General features: G+C 46.7%; 1 protein-coding gene and 1 long non-coding RNA gene across 2 annotated transcripts in view; one reads left to right on the forward strand and one right to left on the reverse strand.

Annotated features, from left to right (window-relative positions):
• LOC133749440 (uncharacterized) overlaps window positions 1-4,118 on the forward strand; it is a 30,508-nt gene extending 26,390 nt beyond the window's left edge. The window contains exon 3 of the long non-coding RNA XR_009864584.1: window positions 1,219-4,118. This is a non-coding gene — a long non-coding RNA (uncharacterized LOC133749440). The remainder of the gene's footprint in view (window positions 1-1,218) is intronic.
• Window positions 4,119-18,301: 14,183 nt separating this feature from the next.
• On the reverse strand, window positions 18,302-19,359 carry LOC133749374 (non-histone chromosomal protein HMG-17-like). Its single transcript, XM_062178540.1, has 2 exons — window positions 19,309-19,359; window positions 18,302-18,664 (listed from the first exon to the last, which is right to left on the reverse strand). The coding sequence occupies exons 1-2, from the start codon at window positions 19,357-19,359 to the stop codon at window positions 18,302-18,304; spliced, it is 414 nt and encodes a 137-aa protein (XP_062034524.1).
• Window positions 19,360-21,174: the final 1,815 nt, after the last annotated feature.

A 21,174-nucleotide genomic window follows, 5' to 3' on the forward strand; every position in this document is an offset into this window, starting at 1 on the left:
TCCAGGAGAGAGGCACAGGACAATGATCAATGCATGAGGAGATGACTGCAGGATCGACATCCACTGTAGTTTGGGGAATAATCTGGGTGTTCCCCAAGGGCCCATGTGTTAAAGTCTTGATACCCAAAGTTTATGTTAATGGATTAAGGATCAAACTTAGTTGAGTTGTGGTGTTTGAAGGTGAGGCCTTGGAAAGTAATGAGACTGGATTAGGTTGCTAGGGTCGAGGTCCATGAGCAAATCCTTGTGGCCATACAGAGAAAGACACTTAGCTGTGAGGATGTGCAGGCTCTCTGACCCTCTCTGCCTTCTGGTTCACCATGTGACCGTCCCTCTGCAGGTGACCCACGATTGCCATCCTCTACCAGATGTCAGGCTAATGGGACTGGCAGATCTTGTCCTGTGAATCTCCAAAACTGTGAGCCAGCCAGGATCATATTCTTTCCTAAGTAGCTTCTTCCAGATATTTTATTCAAGTGATGAAAAAGCTGACTAATACCACATCCTTGAGAGGTGAGAGGGGACTGGATCCAAAACATACACATATCTCTGCAAGACAGGTGATTTGCATGAGCGTTCAGTACAGAACTGACTCAGCAGCTCAGCTGAAGCTTGAAAAAGTAAAGACAGAAAGCAGCAGTGTTTTTTCCCATCACATGCCATGAAACCAGTCCTCTCAATGTGCACCTGCTGCTCCTGCACAAAATCTCCAGGACTTCGTGTAGGCTTTTGTTCAGTTACTCTCAGATGATAACAATAACAAAATCCACTGGTCGTGTTTGGCGCTCTGTATGTTTTTTTTTTTTTTAATTAAAAAAAATTTTTTTTGACAGGCATAGTGGACAGTGAGAGAGAGAGACAGAGAGAAAGGTCTTCCTTTTCCATTGGTTCACCCCCCAATGGCCGCTGCGGCCGGTGCGTTGTAGCCGGTGCACCGTGCTGATCTGAAGCCAGAAGCCAGGTGCTTCCTCCTGGTCTCCCATGCAGGTGCAGGGCCCAAGCACTTGGGCCATCCTCCACTGCCTTCCCGGACCATAGCAGAGAGCTGGCCTGGAAGAGGGGCAACCGGGACAGAATCCGGCGCCCCAACCGGGACGAGAACCTGGGGTGCCAGCACCGCAGGCAGAGGATTAGCCAAGTGAGCTGCGGTGCTGGCCTGCTCTGTATGTTATTAAAACCCCAAGACTGACTTAATTTTTTGTTTCTCATCTCTTCCAGCCTACTCCATACGCAGGGATTACCAGTGAGGGAGGTGGAAGGAGAAGCGATTTTTCCTTTCTTGCTGCTTCACCTCACCCACCAGCTACTCTGACTGGTCCTGTCTCGGCCCTTCTGTGCTTAAGGCCTGGTAGTGAGGAAAGCTGTGGGGCAGGAAGGCCTTGTCTGATCGACATTTGGCGTGGACACCCTTCCCAGGCACAGAATTTCAATGCCAGTTCTGTCTCTTCTGAAGCATTTTTATAGATCCTTCCACGATCTCCCGTGGGTGAGAAGCTCTCGAAACGCATCTGGATGTGTGCCTCATGACTGCTCACAGTCCACCCCCATCTGAGGGGTCAGCCTCCCCCAGGGCAGTCCCCTTGGACAGAGTCCATCCCCAGTCTGCCCCTTTCTATGGGATCCTTATCTGAGCGCAGGACATACAACTCACGACCAATGAAACTCTCTACTCCATGGCTCGTGGGCAGCCAGCTAAAGACTCTCTCTCTCCAGATGTTGTATGCATTTCTTCATACTCCAGGGGACGCACAATAACTTCTCTGACAGAGTGGCAGACAGTCCCCTCTCCCACCCACCACCAGGCTCTCCAAACACAGTCTCGGCGTTGGCATCACTGAGCCCCTCTGAATCTCCATTGCTTGGAGGTGGCAATGGACTAATGCCAAGACAGGTACCGCTGTCTCTAAGCCTGATCTGCATGGATGACCCCACACCTCCCTTTAAGATCCTGGAATATTTTGCCCCCAGGCTTTGGGCCTTTGCCAGAACTCTGTGAGCAAAAGAATCCCACTGAAGTGTCCTGTTACAAGCAGAGATGCTCCTTAACTTAGGATGGAGCTGTATTTACCAAATACACCCTCCCTCCATAAGCCGAAAATGCATTGAATACCTCTAACCCCCTGCATATCACAGTGCCGTGACCCCACCCGCTAGGCAGTCTCAGCTGTCTCTCTCAAGGCCCAGGGCATGACTGCGAGCTGCTACTGCCCGGTATCACCACAGAGAATCAGACTGTGCAGCAAACTTCAGAACTCGGAGCATGGCTTCTTCTGCATGCTTAGCATTCTCTCGCCATTGTCTGGTGGTTAAGTTGGGGAAGTCTGAACGTGAAGTGCATGCCTAAGAGTCAGTGCAGCCGCGGTGACCACACTTGGCCTGAAGCTGCATCTGAGAAATGTAAGTTGTTCTTTCCAGCACCACACACACCCTTCTTCCTACCTAGTCCTCTGCCTAACACTGCAGAGCAACAGGTGCAGGAGGAAGCAGGGAGCCTACACACTCACTGCACAGGAGCACCTGGCCAAAGGCATGGGTTGTGCATGCGATATCTTTGCTGTGGACCCCAGCTTGGGGTCAATCTTGTCCCCAAGGGGCACCTTTTTATTCATTTGCAGAAGACCTGGAAAGAAACTACAAAATCGTGGGGAGTAATCAGCAGCCCAAACAATTCCAGTGACTCAGGCCGCGGAGAGAGCAATACAGAGGGAGTCTGACTTTTCATTTTATTCAGGAGTAGGATGTGACCTCCTAGAGAAAACCCCAGACCACACAGCCTGGGAGTGGAGAGACAGGACGGGCAAGGACACAGCAAAACAAGAAGGAATGAGCAGAATTTGAACTGAGTTAAAAAGTCAATGGGATGAGTTAACTTAATTCAAATGGAGAAGATAACCTATCTCCAATGATTTTTTCACATTTCGAAATATTATCTGGCCTGTGTTTCTTTGCAAACATTCAAGTACATTACAGAAATGCTTATGCGCTCCTTCACACTGACCGGATTTCTGGCCCATGGGTTTAGCAAACACCCTTTCCTAGCCTGGAATGTTTGACCCTTTGAGGTCTAGCCAAAAGGTCTGGCTCAGGAGATGGCCAAGGGATGCTATTTGCCTACGGCTGTGTGGATGGCAGGAGTCACGGTCGTGTGCATCTCCTTTATATTAATACTCAGGAATGACCTAGATCTTCCTAAGGGGACTTCTGATGGTGTTGTGATGGTAAACTCCTGGGATTGTTTTTCTGCTTGAAATGTACCTGAACTTGAGGGTGAGAGAGAGCGAAACAGCCAGGGGTGGTGGTGGAAGAGATTGGCGATGGTATTTAATCTTTCCCAAAATGTCCAGGTTGCCTGTTGGCTTCTCTCTTTGACATAACACAAAGTGAATCACTATCTCAAGCAAACAGAGAATGTTTGACAATTCAAATAAAACACTGCGGTGGACCACCGTCTGGGTTAGAGGGTAAAAGGAGTTCTGAAGGTAGGCACACTCTTCCCTGGGCTCTCGTGGCATGTGGCGTTCAGTGTGGCCCCCTTTGGGAAGTTATACAGTGGTGACACTGACCAAACCGCCACACGGCAATGCCACTGTCCTGGAATGACTAAGCTTCCTGAAGCCCTCTCCTGGCAGCGGGGCAGGGAGGGGCTGCCTTGATTCCAACAATATCTGGGGGTCACGTTTTCAACTCGAGTTTCATGCTATCCCATGGCCACATGGGATCCTGACCACAGAGGACAGGGCTGGACAGCTCACCAACCACCCACTTCCATGGTGTAGAACCACACCACCCTGCAGGAGGTGGGGAGATGCTGCTGCTCCCCACCCTGGCCTTGCAGACTCTCGGTGCTCCTAGCACAATACCTGTGGGTGGGCTGCATTCCTTGCCTGGCATGAGATCTCTGCCGCACCCTTGCCACACTGTTGTCTATTGGTACAGGTAGAACTGCTGGACAGAAGGACCTCTCCAGGCACCATTCAATCTGGCTCCAAAAACACTGTGATGACTGACACTCCCAGAAGTAAGATTTTCTGTCTCCCATTCTCACCAACACAAGACATTCATGTTGTCTGATTAATTTTTTCAAATCTGATATGCAAAACAGTGTATCTCTGTGTATGTATATATATATCCATATAGATAATTTTTCATTTTAAATATTAATGTTACTAATGTTTCTTCTCTGATTGTTCTTCTATTATTAAAAATGCAAACCTTTGATCTGCTGTATAAGTTGCGAATTTCCCTCACCTTTTACTTTTCCTTTAACTTTATTCAGATCCTAGCTTATCGTGTCAGATGTTTTAAACTTTCATGTGGTCAGATCTATTGCTCTTTTCTTTAAGGACTTCTTGGTTTTATGCTGTGCTTAGAAAGACCTTTTCTAGCTAACAAGGACAAACACTTCTTATCTTTCTGGGCTTTTGTTGTCATCTTTTACTAAATCATTCATCTACCCAAAAACAGGGATCTACATTTTTCTTTCCCATTATCTCCCACATGCCTTCTCCAATCTGAATGACTGGCTGGCTGGCTGGCTGGCTGGCTGAATGAAAAGCAGTGTTAGCAATCAGTCAAATGGGCTCTGATTTTTGTGCAGCTGCTCCAGATTCAGGACTAGCAGAAGGCACTGAACGCCCACCCTGTGGAGGGAGATTATAGCTTTCTCCTTTTTGTGTCATGTCTTTGCCGAGTCACAATAACGGTGACTTAGCACAACTGCCTGGCTGGAGGACTCGTTTCAGTGAGACCAGTGGATGCACGCTGAGTGTGGGCTCCCGTCCTGTCACTCTTTTCTTAAGGAGCCGCTCTCTCCCCATTCTGGGTTCCAGACCAAGGATGAGCAATCTCTCCTGGAAGAACTAAGTGGCATTCCATTCATTCCAGCCCTTTCTGTGAGAATCTATCCGGTGTGGGTGTATTTGTGTGGGCGGAGGTGGTGAGTGTCAAAAATGAAGACAAATCACATAAAAATTATGCCTGCTTAAAAACGGACATATTTAAATTCTTGTGAAGATTCCCGGCACTGCTTTAGAAGAGCTGAAAAATTACACAGCCATTCTGTCTACATGCCCTGAATACTCTATCACGTAGAGCTCTCTTGCATTTGCACATACCAAAGTACTCAAGGGTCGCTTCTGATGACACTTGAGAATCACCCAGACTCCAAGGAGAACACCGAAGTGATTTGTGACAAGGAAAAAAAGGCACGCGAACTAAAAATATAGTCAATAGTAATTTATCAACTGCAAATAAGTCGATGTCAATACTCAGTTTGGGAAAAAACAACCCTTGGAGGAATTTCCCTTCTCTCCCCCAATATACAAATAGCCAGCCTGTGTGTATGGACATCACTGCTTACAGTAAGTGGAAGAGTTTATGTTTCACTCTTAAAAAAGAGGTGAGAGACTCTATCGAAGGAAGTAGATCTCACACCAAGTAGCCCCTTTTGCTTATTAAGAGGGGGATGTACATGTAATGCTTTATTATATAGACGTTAATTATTTGTGGGGTTATAAAAACAATAGCTGTATCACTGCACTTCGTTGGCATTGATCTGGAGTTAGAACTCAGACAGAACTCTAAAACTCTAATTCATTTGAAAAATGTCAAAGTATCACATCGTTTTTATCTTTGAGAGAATATGATTACATCCTCCACTGTAGTGAAAAATTAAAGCACCTGTATTATCTTACCAAAAGAAAAAAAAATGCTTATCTCAAAATGCATATTGACAAATGCCCCTACTCCCACAGATTTTATTAAATCTTTCACCTGTGACTACATATTTTCTTGGGCTGTTACCTTTATTTCATCCAAATAGTTAAATTCTTACTGAGTTTTGTCCTCAGAATTTGTTGAAAAGAAAAATACAGGAAGACGGTTCCGTTTTTAATGGTCATTGGGGAGGAGAGTGTTAAAGTTTAAAAACTGAGAAAAGCAGTTCTAGTAAAACCAGCCAAAGCAATAAACTCTGAAAGGCATCCTGTTGCTATCACAGGGAGATTGTGATGTTGAAGGAAAAGGGTTAGGCTCTAATTTTAAAAATCAGCTGGACTTGTCACCAACTAAAAATAGAGTCCAAGCCAAATACTAAAAACCTTTATTCTACAGTTGTTGTTATCCAGTCCGAACATGAGCTGTGATAGGCAGAGAGGCACCTTCCCTAGCTGTCTTGTTCCACTTCAGCAAGGTGTGAATAAAAGGGGTCTTCAGAAGGTCCATGGGAAATTCATATCACAAAAAACCTAGGCATGGATCTCAAACGATTTTTATGGTAAAGTAAACTCAGCCTACTTGTTACATCTGAATAGGGTCTAGTTTGAGACTCCAAGGAGGATATGGCAATAGTGTGAAAACAGTCCCTGTCAAAGCAAAGTGCATTCGGCTCAACAGGAAGCAGGAACACACATTACATTTACGGGGAAGCCTGGGTGGATGAATGGTAACACCATGGTTTCTTCACCAAGAGTTTATCAGGACAACGCTCTAAAGAAGCCAGCAGTAGTTTACAAATGGATAGTTTATTTTAAGAAAGGATAAGACAAGGTTGACAATTAAGCCCACAGTGGAAGACCTGCCACATACATTTGCTAGTAAAAAATTAATCTTGTTTGTGCCCTAATTGAAGAGGAGCAGCAATTAGCAACAGGAACAAGAGCCAGCGCCGTAGACATCGCAAATGTCCAGCTTTCACAATTCTGACCAAATAATTAAGATGGAGTGAACGGTTTATTCATTGTGTGTTAGCACTCTCGTACCAGATCAGCTTCAGCTGGAAGTGCAGCCAAAATTTCAGTGGAAATTTTCAATGGATGGGATCAAGACGCTGAGGCATTTCTTCCAAGAATTAGAACAAGAGATCAGACATGGCTTAACCAGTCTGAACTTAAAGACAAAGCACAATCTAAGCAATGGTTACCAAAAGGTGGAAGTGGCCCAGGCAGAGCACAGAGAGACCGGGAGCAAAGGTCAAAGGTCGTGGCACAGTTCTTTGGGGCATTCAAGGCACTTTGTTGACTTCCTGGGTGGCGAAAGAATCTTAACATCTGCTTATTAGGAGAGTGTCCTGAAAAAGTCAGCCAATGCTTTCACACAAGGTTTCAAGGTAGAGATCAGCTCCAGTGCAAGGCTTGGTGCTGACTCCAATCTCTTAATTTTTTGACACTTTTTCCTAACCATCCAAAGGCAAAAATAACAAAAACAAAACAAAAACAAAAGCTAAACAGCCAGATTTGTTTACTTACAACTGTTTTGGAAACATACACTGCTTGATTTCAAAATGTACCTCGGGTGCATTTCTGGGGTTGGGAGAGAGAAGCTCAGTGGGTTTCCATCCCATTTGCTGGCGACAGAACCTTCTGTGGTCTCCCAAGGACAGCGTGGGGACTGCAGGGCTGTTCTGGGAAGTTATTTAAGTAGTGAAGACCACCAGTGGTATCCAGAGCTCGGGCAGGACCCAGGGCCATCGGAGGGAGATGGAGGGCAGCTGTCTGGGGCTGTGGCTTCCAGGATTCTCCCAGGCTCCCAGCTGCTCCTCTGTGCAGGTGCACAGGATCCACAGTCTAGCCTCCTGTTGTCCCTTGGTGGTTCTTCCTGAGTTCCCTTGTTGGCCTCGCAGAAAATGTTGGAACCTGCTAACAACTGCAAACTGGATCCACTGGCATATGATGTGGGGTCTACTGTACCCACTGGTTTTTGAAAAACAATGACGGGGGCCAGCATTGTGGCAAGTGGGCTAAGCCGCTGCTTGCGATGCCGGCATTCCATGTGGATGCCATTTGAAATCCACTTCTGATCTAGCTCCCTGCTAATGCACCTGGGAAAGCAGAAAGCAGCAGAAGATGGACAAGTACCATCTCGAGCCCCTGTACCAATGTGGGAAACCCAAAAGAAGCTCCAAGCTTTGGCCTGGCCTACTCCAGGACATTGTAGCCAATCGGGGAGTGAACTAATGGATGGCAGATGTGTCTCTCTTTCACTAAGTTTTTTTTTTAAAAAAAAGAAAAACAATTACTTATAAAATGTCTCAAACATACAGAAAATACAAGGAATAGTACAACAGGCATATATGTATCTGATATCTAGATTTAATCATTGTCAGTATTTTACTATGTGTTTGTGTGTGGCAAGCAGAGAGAGATAAGAATTTTTAAATAATTGCAGATGTCACTATAGTTCAGGCCTAAATATCTCAGTGCACACCTCTAAAAATTTTTTTAGTACTTCTCTTATATATCCACAATATCATTCTTACTCCCAACTACATTAACTGGAAACACCCAGTATCATCTCACACCTACTCATACTCAAATTTCCACAACTACCCCAAAATATCTACTGTAGGCCAGGTACCATAGGCCAAGCTCCACTTGGTTGTTCAGCCTGGTGAGTCTCGTCTAATCTTCCTGCAACATTCTCCAAGTCCTGATCTCTCTTTTTAAAACTTTGACTTTGACTTACTGAAACACATCATGTCTGTTCTGTAAAGCAGCCCACAGTCTGAATGTGTCTGCTTCCTTGGGGTCCACACAATGGTTTTTAAAAATGTTTTTTGATTAATAACTAATATTTATAATTCAGGCAACTGGTGTACGTTGTGTGTGTGTGTGTGTGTGTGTGTAAAATTCTTTGTGTATTAGAGGAGGGTGTTATGGCATGGCAGGTAAAGTTACCACCTGTGATGCCAGTATCCCATATAGGTATGGAGGTATGGGTACTGGTTCTGATCCAGCTCTCTGCTAATGGCCTGGGAAAAGCAGCAGCAGATGACCCAAGTGTCAGGACCCCTGCACCCATGTGGGAGACCTAGATGAAGCTCCTGACTTCTGGCTTCAGCCTGGCCCAGTGCTGGCTGTTGGGGCCAACTGGGGAGTGAAGTAGCACATGGAAGATCTCTCTCTCTTTATCACTCTCTCTCTCTGTAATTCTGACTTTCAAAATAAATTAGTCAATCTTAAAAAAAAAAATTCTGCACTTCTGGCTTTTGAAAAACATCAAAAGATCTGCCACTGCACAGCCTGCATTTGTGGGCACCCAGGACTGAGCTGGGTGTCGGGTGCCAGTCCTCACGGTCTTCCAGTGAATCCCAATGCACCTTGTCCCTCTGTGTGGTGTCCAAGGGGAACTGAGTTCATGGCCATTGGTCAAGGTCCTCCAGAGAGCTCAATCACTAGGTTAGTGATGCAGAAATTCCTTTTTAAGGAATTGGATCATATGATTGTGGGGACTGGAAAGTTCAAAGTTCAGCGAGCAGGTTGGAAAACTGGCAACCCAGGCAGGATTTTGATGTTACAGTTTCTCGAATTCCTTCTTCTCTGGGAAACCTCAGTGTTTTCTCTCAATATCTTGGTAGGGGCCACCCACTCTAAGGTGGGTGATCTCCCTTGCTGACTGCAGATGTGCAGTGCCTCTTCAAAACACCTCCACAGCCACATCTGGGCCAGGCTTTGACCTGACATGGGCACCACAGCCAGCCAAAGTGGCACACAAGACTGACCATCACCATAGCTTTATCGTGGAACCCAGCAGAAGAAGAGGTATTGCTGCTTCTTAGCTTTCTTCTCCCAGACACTTTCTCCTTCTTCACATCGATTCTCCATGATTGCCTAGTAAATTAGCTCATGTCTTAAAACACAAACTCATTGTCTCCCAGTTTCTGTAGCTCAGAAGCCTGGACACACGAGGCTGGGCCCTCTGTTCAGGTCTCACCTGGCTGACGTCAAGGCTCCAGGTGCAACTGCACTCCCTTGGAGGGCTTGGATTCTGCTGGCAGAATTCGCTTCCTTACAGTCATGGGTGTGGGGTCTGCCCACTGGGAGCCACTCTCAGCTCTTAGAGGTCACCCTCGCTCTTTACCACGTGGCCCCTTCCTTTCACAGATGAGCAACAACTCACCCAAGTCAAGTCTCTGCTTCAAGTCTCTGCCTTCCCTGGCTGCCCCCAGCCAGAAAAAAAACCTCTCTGGTTGGAAAGGGTGAACACGATGGGGTGGGGCCAGCAGCGCTTCCCTCTTCTTCCAAGTGGTAGTGACACAGGACCCAGCCTGATCACAGGGAGAAAACTCACCACATTCATCCTCCTGCTTATTCATTGTGCAGGGCATGGGCATGAGTGGGGGTGTGGAATCTTAGGGATCTGCCTTCCAGTTCTGCCAGCTACACAGCGTTATGAGCTGTTTGCGAAAGCTAGCATCCTCTATACTTGGGGAGAGAGCACAATTACAGTGAAATGATCAAAAGTCAAAGCTAGCAAAAGGCATACAAGGTGGTGGCTAGTAACTGGGCCGCACCTTTCCATACTGGAGCCAGGAGAACTTTGAAACAGAGCTTCTCTAAGTCACGTGTTCTCCACAGCGGGGGTGGGGAACGTCTGGCCCACTGGCTGTATAAGGCCGGCAAAATCATTTGTTCTGGCCCCGCCAGAGCAGCCACAGGTGGGTCTCAAAGTTCGATAAACTATAGCAGGCTCATTTGGAAGCTGATCATTTTGTACAGCCCGCAGATGACGTAAATATGACAAATATCCAAGTGGCCCTCGGCAGAAAAAAGTTTCCCCGCCCCTGTGACGTAAAGGGCGAAGGGGCTCTCCCTCTCCTCCACTCCACAAACCGTGCCTTCAAACCGAGAGTTTACTCATCTTTCCTCATTCTGAGCTTTCTGGGTAGCTTCTTGTAAAATGAGCCTTGGCTGTGCCCGGCCAAGCAGGCGTGACAGGCCTAAGAAAGCAGAACTGGAGCTCAGACGAAGTGCTGCTCACTCTCTTGGTATCGCGCTCTTAAATGATCACAACGTGGGCAGCGGGGAGAAGTTCCAAGCAGAGGCCCGCTGCTGCGCGCATTGGTCTTGAAGGGGCAGAGTGGCAATCCAAGGTTCTTAACACTCGCTTCTTGTGTAGACGGGGAATGGGATGGAAGGTGGAAAGTGTACGACATTCCAGATGAACAGAAACGGCCGTGGGCCACAACACGTGCAGTCACACGTGCAGTTAGCCTTTGCCAGCTCCTTCCTGTGGTTCTTCCAGGTCGTTTTACACATAGAAGCCACGCAGAACACTGCAGAAAGGGAAGCAGCATGGAAGCTCCTTTATGAAATCCCCATCACATAGATGAAGGGTCTTCCTAACGTACAAAGAAAATGCACATCATGGGGCCGGTTTTATGGTACAATGGGTTAAGCAACCACTTGTGACACTGGCATCCCACATCCAAGTGCTGGTCTGAGTCCTGGCTGCTCCACTTCCAATCCAGCTCCTGCTAATGCATCTGGGAAAGCAGGGCGTGATAGTCCAAGTACTTGGACTTCTGCATCCATGTGGGAGACCCAGATGGAGTTGTGGCCCTCTAGCTTCAGCCTGAACCAGCCCCAGCTGTTGTGGGCATTTGGAGAATGAACCAGGGGGTAAAGAATTCTCTCTCTTTCTTTCTTTCTCTCTCTCTCTCTCTCTCTCTTCTGTCTCTGTCACTCTACTTTTCAAATAAATAACTTTTTATAAAAAAAAAAATCTATTCGTGGATTCCAAATTTTCTTGCACCAAAATAAATTTATCTTTTCATTCCATCTTCCCCTGAACTTTCCAAAGCAGCCTCATTGATTTCTGTACTGATCTAAAGTGATACTTTGACAGCAGGGATTCCGTTTTAGAGCACCCGGGACTCCATCTTGAGAAAGCATCCCCCACTGTGAAACTCTGGGATGAAACTATGATCTAAAACTCAGATGATAACAGTACAGAGCATCCCACTTGGCAGAGCACAGAAACTCCCTAGCGTGATTGCTCAAGCTTAAAATAGGTAGGCTGCACCTGAATTAATGTTAAGGTTGTGATTTGTCTATTGTCAAGATTGTAATTGATATTAACTTTGCATAGGCCTTGGGTCAGATTGATCCTAGTAATCACATATCCCCCCACCCCGATCCTAGTAACCACATATTCCCCCTCCCCTCCTCATGGTCTGTGCCTTTATCAACCCTCTTGCCTTGAGCCTCGGGGTCGAGTGTTCTTTAGTGCCCACTCTCCACCGCCGGCAATGAAGGACCACCAAATTTTATCAATGTGTGGTGCTCCTCTGTTTGCACTTGCTCAGGTACAACAGATCATACAGCTGCCAGTCCTTGCCCCAGCACATTGTCCCAAAAACCTTTTCAGGAGAGATTAAAAAACAAACAAACAAAAAAGGGCACAGAGGTGTTTTAATTCCCTGATTTTTCTCCTCTGGAAAAGGAACATTGAGAACACATTTTTCTATGGATCCAGAGAGGAATCAGAGTTTTTTTTTTTTTTTAAAAAAAAGCCATCCGTGAGTGTGGCTTCTAGACTTATTTCAGCCCCTTCGCAACGCTCTGCACCTGACCATGAGCCCAGAGCTCTCCTGAAATGAACTGCTGGAAGTCCCCCCACCCAGGGAGAACTTTTCCTCAGTGAAACAACACCTCCCTTCAAGCACGTGTGATTAGAAGAGCTGACCGGGAACTGAAATAGTTTCATGAATCTCAGTGTTTAATTTAAGCATTTCTTTCCCCCAAGGAAATCTAAACAGAAACCCTGCCCGACACCTCTGCTTGTCAAGTGAGCTGGCAGAGGGATCCGCCGCCCAGCCTCCGGCAGGGGTGAGGACTACGTCCATCTTGAGGGGTTCGTACTTGATGGCGTTTTCCCTCCAAGCCCAACTTTCTGAGCAGTCTCCTGTGTTGTGCGGCTAGGACATTTACTGTATGTATCTGATGATGGACAGCAGCAGGCATGGGGGCAAAGGAGTAATGAAGTGACTGTCTTGCGCGTTACAACCTAAGGAGAAAGACAGCCAGGACGTGATGAGTGAGAAGGTTGGAAGCACGGCCAAGGCAGAGGCTGGGAGGAGCCCCTGAGGGCACTTGGTCATCCGTCATCCCCATCCCAGAAAACCCTGCCTGGGGACCCGGAGCCTGTGGTCTTTACCGAGGCCAGAGCTTGGAGCGCATGGAACCAATTTTCTCGCTCCATCCTTAAATGAAAGCCAGACTTTCATCGCCCAGGATTTATTTTAACGGAAGGTAAGAATAAGGACTTTATAAACATGAGAGTTCGTGACAACATAAAATATAGTTCCCAGAACTTTTCTCATGTGTTCCAGTGTTGTCATTGCCTCTGTTTACCACACTCACAAGGGGTTCCCCTAGAGACATCTGGAAGAAGAGCTATTGAAATCAACACCTCCTACAAAGTAATAACTTCTCAGCTCTCGGCTCTTCCACCCAACAGTTCCTTCCTCACTGTACTCTCGCCTCTCTCGCTTGACTGAGGCAAGAGCTGTTGTCTCCTCTGACTGAGCTTTTTCATTTTGCATGACGGTTCACTTTCTTTTCTCCCCTCCCCACCCCCCCCACCCCACCCCCGGCCATGACAGATCCATTTCCAACAGCATCTCTTCCATGAGCTCAAGCAATCGTTGCCTGAAAGATGAAAGCGCTCAGGGTTTACAGAGTTTCTGTGTTGTCTGGGTAGGTACCACAGTAGGGTCTCCCAACCTTGCCGCTACTGATATTTTGAGCCGGAAAATCCGCTTTTGCAGGGGGCTGCTGTGTGTGGTGGAGAATGTTTCGCTTCCCTCCTCCAGCTGTGACAGCCGAGACCATCTCCAACCACTGTTGAATATCCCCTCTGGAGCAAAGCGAGACCCTCTAGGCTAGGAGAATTGCAAGAAAGAAGCAAAGGAGGAGCCTCCCCTGGGGAGCTGAGCTTACAAAGAGGGGCAGGCACTTAATGGAGCAGTGAAGATGCCCACGTCCCACCTCGGAGTGCCTCGGTCCAGTTCCCACTCCAGCTCCTGAAGCCCGCTTCTCGCTAATGCTCACTCTGGGAGGAAGGGGTGATGACCCAAGTCACTGGGTTCCTGCCATCTATGCGAGAGACTTGGGTTGAGTTCTCTGCTCCCAAGTTTCAATCCTGGCCCAGCCCTGGCTGTTGTGGGCATGTGGGAAGTAAACCAGAGGATGAGAGATCTCTGTCATCTCTCTCTTTCTCTAGCAAACAGTTAAAATCTTACGAAGATAGCGAGTTAGATTTAGAAGCATCCTTAGACAAGCTCTTAAGGAACTCTTCCTTTTTCCAACAGTGAGTAAACGGAGGGAGGTACAGACACATTAAGTGACTTGCTCAATCAGCTGCACAACAGAAACATTCCAGAAAAACGGGGTGGGAGGGCGAGCAGGTAATCAAGCCTAGCTTGTGCCCGTAGGGACCCTGGATGTTACGGACGCCTGAGGAAGGGAGAGGATAATAGTAATGAACAGTGGCATGGGGGAGGCAGGCCTGAGCCTTGAAGGATGCGACCGACAGGGAGAATGGGGCAGTGCTGCCAGGCCCGGCTCTGCTCCAACCCAGCCTAGGCAAAGGGTTACAGGTGGGAGGAGAGGATGCAGCACCAGGGTAACACAGCACAAACTAAGAATGGCAAAGGAAGAGGTAGGAGAGGCTAGTCTGAATTCCAGGGGCTTCCTGGATTAAGTCCTGGACCTGATTCAGAGCTGTCCAAAAACTGATCTCTGGCATCCTCTTGGAGAAGACCAAAAAAAAAAAAAAACAAAAACAAACAAAAAAAAAACAATGATCGGGCTTTGAGAGATCTGGGTTCCAGCGTAGCAACTCACTCACAGCTACGCAACTTGGACAAGCCCCTTTATTTCCCTGGGTCTCAGTTCCTGCATTTTTAAATGTGGGGGTAGAGACAGATGATCTCTGAGGTCCTTTCCAGCTCCCACATTGTATGATTCAGTGAACACTCGCCCCTAAAATCCCCCCCGCCCCACACACCTGTTGTCGCTTGCACTGCTGCCCAAAGAAAGGACTGTTTGCTGCTTGCCCTGCTGCATCTTAGCAGATTCCCTGGGGGCATATGAAGTCAGAGGGTGGGGTGTGGGGAAGTGACAGAGCTACAGCTCCTGGCCCAACCACAGGACATCAAATCCACATGTGCACAGCCTGATAGCAAGCAAATGTGCTAAGGCGCAAGTGTTCCTGATTAGCTGCTGTGATTTCTTTTCTCTTTTTTTTTTTTTTAATTTTTTTTTTTATTTTTTTTTATTTTTGACAGGCAGAGTGGACAGTGAGAGAGAGACAGAGAGAAAGGTCTTCCTTTTGCCGTTGGTTCACCCTCCAATGGCCGCCGCGGTAGCGCGCTGCGGCCGGCGCACCGCGCTGTTCCGATGGCAGGAGCCATGTGCTTCTCCTGGTCTCCCATGGGGTGCAGAGCCCAAACACTTGGGCCATCCTCCACTGCACTCCCTGGCCACAGCAGAGAGCTGGCCTGGAAGAGGGGCAACCGGGACAGGATCGGTGCCCCAACCGGGACTAGAACCCGGTGTGCCGGCGCCGCAAGGCGGAGGATTAGCCTGTTGAGCCACGGCGCCGGCCAGCTGCTGTGATTTCTGTTCCAGAATGAGGCCTACCATCTCGGGCCTGGCTTCCACTCCGCTACCACAGAGCTTACTGGGTTCAGAAAAATACCCAGGCAACGGCTGAAGGGCAAGCGAACAGAGACAGGTCATCTAATGTGATGCTGTCACATTACTTAGTGAGTTCCAACAGAACCAATAAAGAAGGCTAGGACAGCTTGGCCTGGATGAGAGCAATCAAAGAGAAAAGGAAATACATTGAGGACTTCAGCTCAGCGGAAGACAACACGGTAAAAATGGAAGCATACCTGAAACAAAGAAAGAGATTTGCAATGTCCACAACCAGTGAGGGCCTACAACAGGAAGATACACAGAATTCCTGCAAATCCATAAGCAAGAGGAAGCAGGCCCGATAGGAAGATCCAAAACAGCGAAGGCCTGGCAAGAAGCTAACAAGGGTACCGTGAGATATTCAAAGTAGGAGACAATTGGGGAAATGGAAAATTCGAGGGATGCAGATGTTGCTTTGTAGCTGCAAGGTGGTTAGAAAATGAGGAAGCTTGGCGACGCCGGGTGTTGAGAGAGAGGCAGGAGCGGCTGTGGGCTGCTGCTGGGAAGGCAGAGTGGAGCGGTGCGGAGAGAAGGCCGCGGATGCATCCTTGGTCAAGGTGCACCCACGTCGACGACCTGCCCTGCGTCTGTTTCTCAGAGCTGCCTTCACCACATCACAGACCCAATCCCTAAGTGCAGACACTTAAGTCCTTCCAAGGCGGGGGCTCCCGGGAAACCAGGGCATGAGCAGGGCTCCCCCCGCTCCAGGGGAGAAGCCTACCTTGTCTCCTCCAGACGTGTGTTGGGGTGGGGGAGGCTGCAGGGGTTCCTGGGATTGGCTGCATCGATGCTGTCTCGACCACCGCCCTTACCTGGCCGTCTCTTTCTCTGCACCCACCCCCTTCTGTCTCTTGTTAAGACAGCAGTCTTTGCATTCAGAGCCCGCCCTAATCTAGCACAATCTCGTCCTGCCTTGACTACCTTTTCAAAGACCCCACTCCCCAAGGTCACAGCCACAGGTTCCAGGTACGCAGGGGACACTTTCCAGCCCTGAATTCTATATTTGGTACCCTGAATACTTGTCCTTCCCACAGGCAAAATAAATTCAGCCAATCCCAACATCCCCACAGGTTTTATTCATTTATTTCTTTGACTTATTTTGTATAAGGTGACTAAAGCACTAACGATAACATTAACACTCATTATGCATTGATTACATGCCAGACACTGTTCTCAGCACTTGACAAACTGCTTCACTCAACAACTCCACATGAAATAAAGGGAGCTCTCTCTCCCACTAATTTTCCCCACCATTTTCAAAATGAAGAGTAGGGAGTACAGAGAGGTTAAATAACTTGCCCAAAGCCACACAGCTAGAAATGGCAGGGCCAGGGTGGAAGCCCGGGCAGTCCGGCTCCAGGGCCCACAGCCAGGACACTACACTGCCTCCTATCGCTGCACTCTCTCCTCGTGTGACACGAGCCACTGGCTAACTTCATCTCCATGCCTTGAGACCGCCAAGCCCTCTCCTGTTTTAGTCCCTTTATTTCAGTTTCCCCCTGCCTAAAATACCATCAGTTGGAGGAATAAAATGAATGAGTGAGTGAATGCATTCCCGAATAACACCAAATTCATAATTCCCAAACAGCTCCTCTTCTGCCCCTTTATTTCCCAATCACTCAGCTCAGCCTGGACTCCGAGTTCTGCCTCTGCCCAGACGTGATTAGCACCATGTTCAGTAGACTCTGTCGTGCGAAGTCTCTCTGAGACTCATTGCTTTGTTTGTTTACTCTGGTTTCCGCTCATAAAACTGGGTGTCATATGAAACATTCTCCTAACTAAACTTAAGCCAGCACTCCTTCCACTGAGCCTTTTATTCCCCAAGCCAAACTGTATCCAGATTTATTAAAGATCCTCTTCATAAACAATCATGGTATTTCAGACAATCACTCCACAAAATGCAGCCACTTTCGCAGTGCCTTCTTTTATGGGCTACAACACCAGAGAGCCACTGGAAGACCCAAGGAAGCCTTCGCTGGATGCTCCAAGCAATGAAAGGTCAGAGGGAGGGTGGACGTGTCACATCTGCATGGTGTTGAGCAGCTTTTCGCAAGCTGACTCTAATATTCAGGAAGCACAACAAAAACAGGCAGAATGATCAATCAGTCGGAAGATCCACACGCTAGAAAAGGCGCCACTGCTGTTTAGATGGACACCACCCCCATGACGTCACGAGGAAGGGGGTGCAGGTCCCAACAGGTCTCTGGGTGTAAGAGAGTTAAGTCTAGGGGAAAAGGAAGAGGACAGAAAATAGAATTCAGTTTTTCCAGTGCCACAAAGTTTTGTTCCCTGGTGGCTGGGTGTCAGGAGCAGGGAATTCCTCCTCCTGGGAGCCAAGAGGAAGTCTCAGAACCAGCGGGGGAAGTGTTTCCCCCAAATCAATCCAGCTTTGGAGATCTTCTGTTAATGACCTGTGTCCCTTCTCCCAAAACAATGTGTTCTGTGTGCCAACAACATACCTTAAATAAAGAGTAAAACAAAACTCTGCTTTTAAAAACTTTGATGAAAAAGCAGTATTTCAAGAGCCAGCATTATGGCATGCTGGGCAAAGCTACTGCCTGTGGTGCCAGCATCCCCTATGGGCACTAGTTTGTGTCCAGGCTGCTCCACTTCTAATCCAGCTCTCTGCTGATGGCCTGGAAAAAGCAGTGGAAGATGACCCAAGTGTTTGGGTCCCTGCTGCCCACGTAGGAGATGGGATGAAGCCTCTGACTTTGGCTTGGTCCAACCCGGGCCATTTTAGCCATTTGAGGAGTGAACCAGTAGATAACAGATCTCTCTTTGTCTCCCTCTCTTGCTCTCTCTTTCAAATAAATAAATCTTTAGAAAAATACTATTTCCAACTGTCTGGTCACCAGAAGTGCACCGTTATCAAAACTGCACACACTTCTCTTGGGGTCTGCGGCACCTGCAGCTGTCTCTGCTTGGTCTGTGTTAGTGTCTCCATTTTCTGCAGGGCCATCCCCACCCTTGCCAGCATCAACTCTTCCCCTTTTCCCTTTGGGCACCTCTCTCTCTTTTTGGCAGGAGCCTCGTTTAGGCTTGGGTTCTGCCTTTGGAGGAGCAGGTTCAGCAGACAACCTGGCAGATTCTTCTTTGTGGTCTTTCACTCCAGGCTGATCTCCTTCAGAATCCCCTTCATTCTTTCTCTTGGCCCCGGTGGTGGCAGTAGCACTGACCAGGACCTAGGCACTGGGCACAGGGATGCACTGGGGTGCGGCTTTGGCCAATCCAATAGTCATTCTTGCCTCTTATTCTTTATGCTGTTTGAGATCCAGAGCAGTGTAAAGGTGTTTTAAATCCTATTTATTCTTTCATTAATCATCTCTATTAATTTGGACCTCATGGTGGGCACTGTGCCAGGTGCTTTGGAGACAATAGTGGGTAAGATAGACACAGTACCTGATCTTTTGATGTTTGCTGTCAGCCTATATATTTGCAATTATATATATATATATATACACACAATTATATATTGATAGATTGATTCCCTTTCTGTACAGTTGCCACCTCTGTAAAAACTTTCTGTAGCCTCCTTACTGTCCAGAGAAAACCATCCAAAGTTACTAGCCTCAAATGTCCACACCTTCAAATTCATCTCCCATAGTTCACCCACAGAGCCCCTCTAGGCCCGCTATTTTGTCTACTTGTAAATGCACTGTACAATTCCTTGTTTGGGCTCCTTAGTTTGTGCCATTCCTTCTACTTGACATAGCTTCCCCCTAACTTATTTAGGTGTCACATTTTTTCTCTCCAGCTTTACTGAAGTATAATTGACGAGTGAAAATGGTGTATGTTTAAGGTATACAATGTGTTTTGATGCTTGTACCTGTGGTGGTGGGGGGGTGATTTCCATGATGAAGCTAATCAACATAGCCATCGCCGCACATAGCTGTCTGCTTATTTTGTTTGTTGGTTGGTGGGTTGGTGATGAGCACTCTCAGGTCCTGCCCTTAGCAAGTTTCAAGTATACAACAGATTATTGTTAACTATTGTCACCATGCTGTACATTAGATCTATAGAGCATATTCATCTTATAACTGAAAGTTTATACCCTTTGACCAAAATCCCCCATTTCTCCACTCATAACCCCTCTACCCCCTGGCAAACACCTTTCTATTCTCAGTTTCAATGAATTTGACTTGTTTAGATTCTACGTATAAGTGAGATCATTGTCTTTTTGTGTCTGGCTAATTTCACTTAGTACAGGGTCTGCTGGATTCATCCATGTTGTTTCAAATGACAAGATTTCCTCTTTTTTAAGGTTGAATAATAGTCAATGGCAGACAGCACATTTTTTTAGCCATTCATTCATCAAAGGACTCCTAGGTTGTTTCCACAACTTGGTTATGGTGAATAATGCTGCAGTAAACATAAGAAGGCATCTGTCTCTTTGAGATACTGATTTCATATCCTTTAAAGCTATACCCAGAAGTGAGATTGATGGGTCATACAGTAATTGTAGTTCTAATGTTCCGAGGAATTTCCATAATGTTTTTTATAATGGCTGTCCCAATTTATAACCCCACCAAAAGCCTACAAAGATTCTCTTTTCTTCAAATTATCACCAATACTTATCTTTTAAAAAATGTTTATATATTTATTCTTCATTTGATTTGAAAGGCAGACAGAAACATGGAGACAGACCATGGTTCCAACCACTGGTTCACTCCCCAAATGCCTGCAATAGCTAGGGCTAGGTCAGGCCAAGGCCAGAAGCTTGGAACTTAATCTGGGTCTCCCACATGGGTGGCAGGGACACAGTACTTGAGCTATTACATGCTGCCTTCCAGGGTATGCATTAGCAGGAAGCTGGATCAGAAGCTGAGGAACCAGGACTCAAACCAGATACTTGGAAATGTGATGCATGTGTCCCAAGTGGTGTCTTAACTATGGCACCAAGTGCCCTCCCCCCAGACTTATCTTTTAATTTTTGAAAATAGCCATTCTGAAAGGTGTGAAGTGATATCTCATTGTGGTTTTGATTTGCATTTTTCTGATGACTAGTGATGTTGAACACTTTTTCATATATCCATTGGCCAATATGTATGTTGGTTTTAAAGAAATGTCTACTCAGGTCTCTTGCCCATTTTTAAATCAGGTTATTTGGATTTTTTTTTTCTTTTTTGGCATTGAGTTGTATGAGTACCTTATATACAAGGTTCTTTTAAAAGTTAATGGGAAATGTGTATTATGAAAAACTATGCATGGATTTCAAAAACTCTTTGAGCCAAAATAAGCTTATATTTTCATTTCATGTTTCCATGAACTTCTTGAGGTCACCTCACATTTTGGATATTAGTCTGCTATCACACATTTAATTTGCAAATATTTCTCCCATTCCATAGGTTATCTTCATTTTGTTGGTTGTTTCCTTTGTTGTGCAGAAACTTTTTTCTTTTCTTAGAGTGTCCTGATCTGGCTTTCATGTCAGTGTAATGCTGGCTTCATAAAATGATTGGAGATGTTCTCTTTAAATTTTTTTTGGAAGAGTCTGAGAAATATTGGCACTAGTTGTTTAAATATTTGATAGAATTCAATCATGAAGCCATCTCTTCCAGGGCTTTTCCTAGTTGGGAGACTTTTGTCACTGATTCAGTCTTATCACTTGCTATTGGTCTGTTTAGATTTTCTATTTCTTCCATGACTTAGTATTGGTCAGTTCTATATTTCTAAGAATTTGTCCATTTCTTCA

The sequence above is a fragment of the Lepus europaeus genome, chromosome 20 (genome assembly GCF_033115175.1).
Source record: "Lepus europaeus isolate LE1 chromosome 20, mLepTim1.pri, whole genome shotgun sequence".
NCBI classification, from domain to species: Eukaryota; Metazoa; Chordata; class Mammalia; order Lagomorpha; family Leporidae; genus Lepus; species Lepus europaeus.

Excerpts from the sequence above, each read along its gene's own strand:
- LOC133749374 (XM_062178540.1), bottom strand. The coding sequence starts at position 19,359 with ATGGCTATGTTGATTAGCTTCATCATGGAAATCACCCCCCCACCACCA. Across the intron at positions 18,665-19,308 it reads TCACCCCCCCACCACCACAG|GTCCTGGTCAGTGCTACTGC; the intron begins GTACAAGCATCA and ends CCCAGTGCCTAG.